This window comes from Parus major, chromosome 23 (assembly GCF_001522545.3).
Source record: "Parus major isolate Abel chromosome 23, Parus_major1.1, whole genome shotgun sequence".
NCBI lineage: Eukaryota > Metazoa > Chordata > Aves > Passeriformes > Paridae > Parus > Parus major.
In genome coordinates, this window is record NC_031791.1 from 1,379,114 (window position 1) to 1,388,925 (window position 9,812).

Genomic DNA, 9,812 nt, shown 5'->3' on the forward strand with positions numbered 1-9,812 from the left:
TTATATCCACAGAGAATTCAACCCAAAGGAGACAAGGAGAGAGAAATTCCATTTGTAACAAGGGGGAACTGCTGGGGTCTGCACCAACAAGCTGCCAAAATTTCAGTGACCCTGAGACAAGGAAAAATACTTACAGTCAATGTTGTTACTGAGGACTCTGATACACTGCTGGTACAGGGACATCATCTTTGGGAGGTAGGCAGTTTTGGAGCCAGAGTACACCTGCATTTTGGAATTCAACCGCCGGCCTGTGAAACCCGCTTCGCTCTCCTCCACTGGTGAGGACACTGCTGTGGAGGGGGTAGAGAAAAGAAAGAGCCTGGCCTGATAAACAGCACAGGAGGCACAAATTGGAGTCACCCACAAGTGCCCCAAAGGGCAAAATCTTCTCCAAGACAATGCAGAGGAAGCTCAGGAAGGGCAAGGCCAAAGCCCAAACCCCAGAGAAGCGTCAGTGAAGGATTATTCTCATTTCTGATGGAGCATGTGGGAATCAGCTGCTTTTTTTTGTCTGAAACCTCTGTCCTTGGCAGACCCCAACAGAAAGACCCCAGCCAGCATCCACTCCTGCTCTGTCCCACAGTCTGGCTCATTCCAAACCCATTTCCTTGCCCAACATACCTTTCCTTTTTGTCTGGGAGCAGGTGATGGACTCAATTGAGGGAAGAGGACGATAATTGGCCTGGATGGGGGGCAGGGGGATGTCTGGTAACGTCGGAACCACATCTAAAATTATCTGGAAGGAGAGGATGGACATGGAATAAGACAGGAATAAATGTGACATCCCACCAGTGTACAAACAGCACTCAGCTCTGGGGTTTTTTTGCAGATTTGGAATAAACCACTCAGTGCTGCTCAGTTTGCACAAGGCAACAACCTCAGGGGGTGGCTGCCAATAGGAAGAAGCCAAAATTTGGGATCTGAATCATTCAGCACCTTCCAGAAAGAGCCATCCCTGGTTTTATCCTATTCAGGACAAGCAGAAGCATTTCCTTGATCTCAAACACTCATTTTCTCCTCTTCCTGCAAAAAAACTTTGCACTGATGGAGGAGAAAGGGAACCTCAGAAACTGAGGAAAACTGAAGACTTTGATATGGAGTTTTTTGAAGCACTTATTAGAATGAATGACAAAGCAGGATTTAAAATGCTGTTCAACCTTATAAAAACCACTTTGCCAAGAGCCAAGTGTTTAAAAGTTGAGTAAAAAGACGAAACAGTAATGATTTTTTTTTACATTTAGTCCCTATTTAGACACCAAACCCTGCCACCCATGTGACAAAGGATCTGTACAGAAATATTGCTCATTTTCCAGGCTTCACAAAAGAAGGTTTGTCTTCTGGAATGAGCTGCCTTGTACCACCAGTTCTCCCATTTCTGCACACTAAAAGAGGTCAATTTTAGAGAAGCACAAATACTTGAGAGGGGAGACATGAGAACCTCGTTAGCAGGAGATGCACTGCAAACTGAGCTGGATTCTAAGCTCACATCCACAGATCCTCTGCCTTCTCACCAAACCTTACCCTCTTTGGTTTAGGAGGCTCTGGGGGTTTCTTCTCTGCCTTTTTCTCACTTGTTCTTTTGTGGCTTGGACTTTTCTGACTGGAGCTCGAGCTGTTGGTGCTGGCTTTGGATCCGTTCTGTTTGCTGTGCCCTCGGTCTTTGTCCCCAGCTGACCCAGCCGAGGATTTGACCACTTTCTTTTTCTTTTTCTGGGGCTGGTCATAGCTGAGATATGACTCAAACGACATTGTAGGCTGTTCAAACTCATCCTCTGCTTCCCCCTCCCCAGAATTCGAGGAAAAACCCACAGATTTTTTCTCCACATCGGAGATTTTGCGCTTCCCCTCCGAAGACTTTAAGCTCCCAGAACCCCCCTTTTCCTTGATCCTATTGCCTGAGTCACTCTCAGCTTTCCGTTTCTCTGAGTTAGAGCTCTCCAGGCTCTGCTTGGACTTTTCCAATTTGCTCTTCTCAGAGTCCCGATGCTTTTGCTTCTTGACATGGTTGTCCAAAGGTTCCTCTGAGTGCAGCAACGAGTGCGACTTCTCCTTCCTGGAGGCGCCGCTTTCCCGATTCTTCTCCTTTTTGGTGCCCTCTGAAGTCCTCTGCTTCTCCTTGCCAGCTGCTGCCACGGGAGATTCTCTGAGCTGCTCTTTAAAAGAGCTTTTGTGCAACCTCTCTGGGCTGAAGGCAGAGGTCCTGTCATCCCCTCTGTCATCGAGTCGCTGCTTCTTGTGCGAGGATTTGTGCTCTTTGCTCCGACTCGCGTTCCCTTTGTCGCAGAAATCGCTGGAGCTGCGCTCCCGGCCTGCCCCGAGCTTATCCTGGAAGCTGTGGCCTTTACTGGCTTTCTGATGGAAGAGTGCTGGCTCTTCCTGCTCCTCAGAGGCGTAAGGGTCTGTGTCCACGTCCTGGGGGCTCTCACTGGGCTCGGGTGACACCGCTTGTCCACAGTCTGAGTACTCCTGGTCTGAGGAGAGCACCGGGGAGGATCTGCCCCAGCCCTTCCCTTGGTGGCTGCTATAGCCATAAGTCTCATGGGCTCTCTCAGGCCTAGGATGCCTTTTGGATTTCTTTTCCCTATGATCTGGGCTATAGGACTGGCTGCAGGATGGCTGGAAGGGTTCTGAGTAATCCTGGTCAGCCTCCTCATCCTCTCTTAGGGAGGATTCCTGATGCCTTTTGCTCGAGCTGCTCCTCTCGTAGTCACGCTCTTCAGAGTCCAGGTTATTTCTGAAGAGAGAAGAAACCAAAAAGATTTAGATTAATACTGCCCAACATGAATGAAAAGAGCCATTCCCTGGACTGGAACACCTCTAACAGAAGACCAAGGTTGTATTTGGTAGCTTTGTGGCAAAAATCCCACTAAATCTCTAAGGAACATCAACAATCAGGGATTTAAAATCTGCATTTCTAGTGCAAGAACTGACAAAGCACTTTTATTAGGACTAGAGACAGAACTTTCTCCTTGCCTACACACTCCTGGCTGTGTGATGCTGTGGGAAATGTCCCCCAGATCAACACATGGGAATATGACTCCTTTAAATTCCCATTAATAACTGGGCCTTTTATCACTCAAATCTATTTGATCTCTGCTGGATTCAACACAGCTTTGTTACTGACACATGCCTGCTAGCAATAACTTCCAGTTTCCATAGGATTCTGGCTCATAAAAGCATTCTTTCAAATTATTTGGGCCTAGAGCTTCCTGTCTTCAGAACATAAAATGGCAAGCAAGCAGATTGCATCTTTTGCTTTATTAAGGCATCTCCTGTTAATCTCTTCATCAAACTGCCAATTCTTGAAAGCTGGCCCCAACTTCCACATGAAACTGCAGCTGTCATCATCCCAACACTCCAGAGCCAGCAAAGGCAGGAAGTTTCTGCCAAAACAAGGCAAAACCCCCAGGCAGAGATTGCATATTGGTTTTACAAGTATTTCCAGAGCCTTGGCCAGAGAGGTTTGATATATCCACTGAGAAAAACCATTCCCAAAGCTCATCCATGGGGCTCACTCACCGCTCCACCTCCTGGGCCACCGGCACCAGCTTCTTCCACCTGGCCACAAGGTCCTTGGCAAAGTCTCCCACGAGCTCGTGTTTCCTCAGGCTGTTCACAGTCTTCCCAACTCCTGTCTCCTTCAGGAGAGAAGCATGAATCCATCTTAGCAAAACAGCAATTCTCACCCCTGCCAAACTCCCTAAAGAGTCAATGAGAAGAACACACTCCCTACTGCTGTGAGGAAGAAAGTTCCTTGATCTCACAGCAAAGATATCACTTTTATTATGTTTTCAGCTGCTTTGTATCACTCACTACATGTACACCAAAGAGTTAATTCTACCTTAGTCAAACACTAATTATTTGTATTAATAACCCAAGTCAGTATTTACCATGAGAGCTGGCAAGTTTGAAGACAGAAGCCATTAAAAACTGTAAGGATTAGCACTTCCTCATTTCCTGCTGATTTGTTATTGCTGGGATCTGCTCCAACTCTCACATCCCAGTCAGGTGTTAAAGCTTTTGGGAGAACCGAGCGTGACAAACTGTCCTCCGTGGCTTCCCACCTGCCCTGGCACGCTCCTTCCCCACGCCTGGCACTTCCAGAACCTTATCACAATCACACCCATGTCACTGGGCTGTAGCAGGTGGCCAGGGAAACACACCCTGTTCCAGGGAAAGCAGCACTGCCATGGAAAACAGCCCTCCCTGGGACTCCACAGACACCATGAAAAGCCCCAGAGATTTCACAGCTCTTACCACGAGAATGTCAACAGTGATGGGTAACTCTGACAGCCTCTTCAGACTCTTCAGCAGCTGTGGAGACAACAGGAGAAATGTTCAGAGTTGTCACACAGGACCACAGACTGGGGTTAGGGAGGAAGGAAATGCTGCACTGCCTGAGAGCTTGTTAGGAAGATCCAAGAGGCTGACAGCTGCTGTCTCGCTCCACAAAAAGCTCCTGGGAAGCTGGACACGAGGGCCAACTGCAAAATAATCTTGTCTCTGCCCACAAGAACCCACCTGAAAGCCTCATAGCACACTCAAATATTAATGTTTGCTTCACACAGGACTGCAGCTTAAATCTGGCTTAAAGCACTGGGAACAGAAACACACAGCAAGAGGAAGAAAGGACTTGGAAGCCTGTGACTCAAAAGGTGGTGGTGGAATTACCCCTTGGCAAGAGGGGTGGGAGCAAACCAAAATAAAAGAGGAAGATTTCTAGATGCTGCTAAAGAGCTAAGAGGTGTCTCCACTGCCCACAGGCTCTTTTCAATCAGCTGCTCAAACAGCACCTGATCCCTTCCAAATTCCCTCCCCCTTGCTCCACTCTTTCCCCTTCCCTTCACCAAACACCAGAGAAGGGTTTTTTCCATGGGACAGGGTGGAACAAGGAGCCCTCTCCACTGAGGAGCTGAAGGCAGCAAGAAACAGCCTCAAGCTGTGCCAGGGGAGGTTCAGGTTGGACACCAGGAGAAATTTCTGCAGGAAAGGGTGGCCAGGCATGGGAATGGACTGTCCAGGGAGGTGCTGAAGGATTGAGCAGACATGGGGCTGGTTGATGACGTGGGGATCAGTCACACACTGGACTTTATGATCTTTTCCAACCCTAATGACTGTGGGATTCTAAGTGAAGGGGATGTTCCTGTACCTCTGCCACCCAGGTGGTTTGGGACATGGCCTCACCACCATGTCTGCTGGCTCTGTAGCTCCACTACATGGTAGGACACATCTGACAGCACCATTGCCCCTCACATCATTTCCCAGAGCTCAGCTATAGCCACAGTCCAGCCTCATCAGCATTCCCATTATTATGGCCCCTATACAGCCCAGGCTGTGCTCAGCACTCCTATGCTATATGCCATACAAAGGGCTGCCCCTGATCCAGAAGATCTTCTCTTTCCAGCACTCTGCTCGTGCTCAAATCAGCACTGTCAGCCTAAGCTGGCACCCAGTCACCCCCAGGGCCACCGTGCAAGGGTCAGGAAGGTTTGCAGGTTTCCTTCTCTGAAGGGAAATGAGTTCCTTTAACCTCTTTGAGGAGCGCTCTTGCTCTCAGAGGGGAAGCACTCCTCGACACCCAGAGAAGGGTTGCTCTGACTTAAGCAAAACCACAACTTCTGTTCACTAGAAACCACTCCTTTGTATTTTTTTATATTTAGAACGTAATAACTGTGACAGAAGGTTTCGGTTTTCTTGGTTTAGAAGAGTGAAACACTGATACCAAGAGTGGCTGCTGTTGCCTTGCCAGCACAGCTGCTCAACAAGTGCACTGGCAACCAAAGCCATCAAACCAAAAGCAGCAGGGACAATCCTACTCTGCTGCCTCTCCCAGGACTGCCTGCCACGGGTCAGGGGTCAGGATCCCCCTGGGAAGGCCAAAATCCTTCTGGGATTGGTAATAAAGGAGTTTGGACTTGCCTGTGCAAAGGGGAAAGGAAGGGAAAGAAGGATGGAGTTTTGTACTAGATTGAAAAAGATAAAACCAGGACAATATTAAAGCAACAGCAGCTCTGTGAGCTAACTGAATTCCTAGAAAGGTTTTTTTCAGAGCTTACAAAATCCCACTATGAGAGTAAGAACCAAGGAGAACTTGTCCTGGTATCCCTAAATCCTCCCAAATATTTTCTAGCTACACCCCACTGGAGCATCTCCCACAGTTCTGTTTGCTCTTTAGTTATTTGTTGCCTTCAGGGCTGAATTCCAGGAAGAGAGGTGCTGTTCTCAATGGGAATGCTGTTCTCAGTGTGGCTGGAGAGCAGAGGACACACACATTTGATCCAGAACACGTCTCACGAGGAGCTGAGTTATTCCACAGTTGGTTCCTCCGTGGAACACAGGTCCATGAGATGCACCAAGTGAGACAACTTCGATGCAGTGGGGCTTAAAAACTCACGCTAAACTTTATTTCCTTTAGAAACAAGTTGATGGAGTTCATCCCACTGAGACTTAAAGGGTCATCAGGAAGAATTCTGGATGACAGGAGGAATTTCTTCAGGTGGTCAGACCTTGGAAGGAGGTGGTGAAGTCCCCATCCCTGGATATGTTCAAGAAATAACTCACTGCAGAGCTCAGTTGATAAGGTTTCAATCAAAGGTTGGTCTCGATCCTGGAGGTCTTTTCCAACCTGTAGCAATCCTGGGATTCTAAATCTGGCAGCTCATCCTGGAAATAACCAAATCCTGGAGGAAAGGGTGACCAGGTGGGAGGCAGGAAACACCAGGCTCGTGTCTTGTGAGACACACACGACAAAGCTCTTCTAAAACACCCCAGCACAGGGCAGGCCTTCAGGCAATCCCATAAAACCTTCCCTGAGTTCCAGCTCCAATCAAGTTCTGTTGAACATGGGTGGATTGTTTTCTTTCTTGAGAGCAGGCAGCCAGACTGACACTAAAAACACACAATAAATTCAAATTGCTCCAGCACAGCCCGGCTGCTTTGCCTCCGTGAAGATGCTCTTGCTCATGTTTTCCTTCTCCTCTTCCTTCCCATAGCCATGGAGCAGAGCTTGTACCTCCTCTGCTGGGAAAAAAGGACTCTTTCCAACCCATGACAGCACTGTCCAAGATTTCACTCACACTGTTCCGTGCCAGCAGCCCAATTTTCACCCAAAACCAGTAATAACAACACTTTACACCCTTCAGCAAGGCAGTGAGTTGTACACGACACTGGGCAAATATTATTCTTTCACATTCCTGATAAAATATTTTGAAAGGATCAGGCAAGAAAAGTGAAAATGGGCAGTACCCAGGGATTCCATGGATTTGTCCTGCTCACAGGATCAAATTCCTTCAATAAGAAGGTGCTCACAAGACCAATCAAGACGATGCAATGGCAACTAAATTCAGGCTTTAAACCACTAATGCTTCCGAGGATACGGCTGGAAAAGTATCAAAAATAAAGAATATAGGTCACAGGGCCTTTCTGCTGGGGAAGAAAAGAGGTTTTCAAGTCATTACCCTGCTTTACCTCCTCTGCTTGCCCTTGCAAAACCACCCAGGATCAACAGAGCAAGAAATGACTTGGCACCACGAGGTCACTGGAGAAAGAGTCGGGCTGTGCAAACACTGCCCCGGGACTGCAGTGCTCCAGAAACACACCAGCACTTCTTGCCCCGAGCTCACACAAGGGTCGGGGAACAGCAGCACTAATTCTCTGTGCATGCAGTGCTGAGACAACATTTGATGTCTTGCCCATGGTCTCGGCACCACGAAGCTCAGACTCCCTGGAACTGAGTCCTTGGCAGTCCCTCAGCTCCATTTGGGGCTCCAGCAGTTAAACCCTGCTCTGGTCCTGGCTGAGAGGGTGAGAAGAGTAACCAGATCCCATGGCAGCACCCCCAGCCAGGCTGGAGCTCCTACAGAGGCTCCCATTTCAAAGGGTCAGCACTCGAGCATCCTCTCCTGTTCCTGGGTGCTGGGAGATCTTGGGAAGCGAGTTCTGCAGGTGTTTGTTTCAGTGAAACAGCCCAGCACAGAGCAGCTGCACAGCCCTGCCTGCCTCCTCTTTCACCTGAATTACACAAAACGTGAATTGAACACGTGTCAATACTCTCAACAGATGCTCCCCCTTTGAACAGAGTAACAGCACGCCCCAATTCAACCATAATTCCAAATTTCACTAGAAAAAACAGCTCTGAACGCTGGTGCCCAGCAGGACAGCCACTGCCACCAGCCTCATGTCACCAAACACAGCGAGCCCGAGACAGCTCGGGGCAGCACAGCAGCCGCTCCACGGCAGCTGCTGCGGGCAGAACGTTTTGTCAGCGGGCAAATTCCCTGGTGGAGCGGGGCAAGAAGAGCCAAACGAGTCCCCCAAAGCCAGAGGGAAGGAGGCGACAGGAGGCAGCTCCGGAGCGGAGCCGTGTGTCCCCCCAGCCCCGCGGCGGTGCCTCCCTGCGTGGGCTCACCCTGCTCCGCCACACAACACGTCACCAGGGCAAGACTCTTCCGGCGACTTCTCCGCTGCCCGTCTGCCCAGCCCTGCCCAGGGGAACCCCGAAAGGGAGCCCTGCCTGCCGGTGTGGCGGCAGGACCGGCCGTGGAAGCCCTGCCGCCACCCCGAGCCCGCCGCGGGGGCACCCGAAAAAGGGACTCCCGCCCACCGCTGCCACGGGGGGACCCCACAAAGGACAGCCGCCCTCCGCCACGGGACCCCCAAGGCCTGCGAGCCGGGAACAAGCCCCGGGCAGCCCGCACGTCTCACCCCGCGGCCCCGGCCGGGCACGGAACTCCACGCAGGGGAAGCCCCGGCGGAGGGAGGCCCTGCCCCGCGCACTCCCGAGCCCCGTCCCCACCGCCGGCGCCCCGGCGGGCTGAGGCAGCCCCCATCACCTTCTTGGGCTCGGCGCTGCCCGCCAGCCGCGCCTGGAGCCGGCCCACAACTTCCAGCACCGACTCCGCCATTTTTACTGCTGGAGAGCCGGCGGCGGCGGAAGCGGCTTCAGCGGCCGCCGGGCCCACGGCGCTGCCCCGCCGCCGCCGCCATCTTGGCTGCGGGCAGGAAGCGGAAGCGGCGCAACGCGGCCTCGGCCATGGCGGGTGCGGGCAGAGGGCGGCGCCATCTTGAGTGCTGGCAGGGTCGTGTCAGCTCCGCCCTCAGGATGGGCTGTCACAGAACCCCAGAGGAGCTGCAGCTGGAAGGGACCTCTGGAGATGTCCTGTCCAACCTTCTGTCAAGATAGTGTCATCTGGAGTAGGTGACAACGCATCCAGGTGGGTTTGGGATGTCTCCACAGAGGGAGGCGCTACACCCTCACTGGGCATGTTACAGGGCGCTGTCGCCCTCATGGAAAGCTTTTCCTCATGTTGAGGTGGAACTCGTGGTTTAGTTGATGTGCATTGCTCATTGTCCTGTCCCTGAACAGAGTCTGTCACTGTCCTCTGACACCCCTTGGAGATATTTTATGGATTGATGGGATCCCCTCTCAACCTTCCCTTCTCCAGACTGACCAGGCCCAGCTCCCGCAATCTCTCTTCACCAGAGGGATGCCCCAGTCCTTTAGTGATCTCTGTTCTCTCTTTTAGACCCACTCCAGCAGCTCCTTGAGAAGCCCAGAACTGAACAGGTTTTTTTTTCCCGAGGCAATGTCACTCCAGACCTGTTCCTGTTGCCTCCCAATGGCTGCTTTTCTTTGGGATTGAGGATGTTCTTGCAGTGCTGTGTCTCAGCTGAGTCTGGACCTCAGTCCTGCCCATTCCAGGTCTCAGTGTGGATCTGAGTCCAGCCCTTTCCAGGTCTCAGTTTGGACCTCAGTCCAGCCCTTTCCAGGTCTCAGTTTGGACCTCAGTCCAGCCCTTTCCAGGTCTCAGTTT

The 9,812-nt window shown here is 51.1% G+C and overlaps 1 protein-coding gene and 1 long non-coding RNA gene across 4 annotated transcripts in view; one reads left to right on the forward strand and one right to left on the reverse strand.

Annotated features, from left to right (window-relative positions):
* Positions 1-8,991, reverse strand: part of ELOA (elongin A) — a 15,409-nt gene extending 6,418 nt beyond the window's left edge. The window contains exons 1-6 of one of the 3 annotated variants that reach the window (XM_015649239.1): positions 8,832-8,991; positions 4,258-4,314; positions 3,520-3,638; positions 1,522-2,734; positions 622-736; positions 135-287 (exon numbers count right to left, since the gene is read on the reverse strand). In XM_015649239.1, coding sequence (XP_015504725.1) covers positions 135-287; positions 622-736; positions 1,522-2,734; positions 3,520-3,638; positions 4,258-4,314; positions 8,832-8,903 — 1,729 coding nt within the window. In that variant the 5' untranslated portion in view covers positions 8,904-8,991. Of the gene's footprint in view, positions 1-134; positions 291-621; positions 737-1,521; positions 2,735-3,519; positions 3,639-3,890; positions 4,192-4,257; positions 4,315-8,831 lie in introns of those variants that run through there. The other 2 variants (XM_015649238.1, XM_019008878.2) reach the window with 2 other exon arrangements.
* Positions 8,992-9,013: 22 nt separating this feature from the next.
* Positions 9,014-9,812, forward strand: part of LOC107214162 — a 6,279-nt gene continuing 5,480 nt past the window's right edge. Inside the window, exon 1 of the long non-coding RNA XR_004500135.1 lies at positions 9,014-9,212. This is a non-coding gene — a long non-coding RNA (uncharacterized LOC107214162). The remainder of the gene's footprint in view (positions 9,213-9,812) is intronic.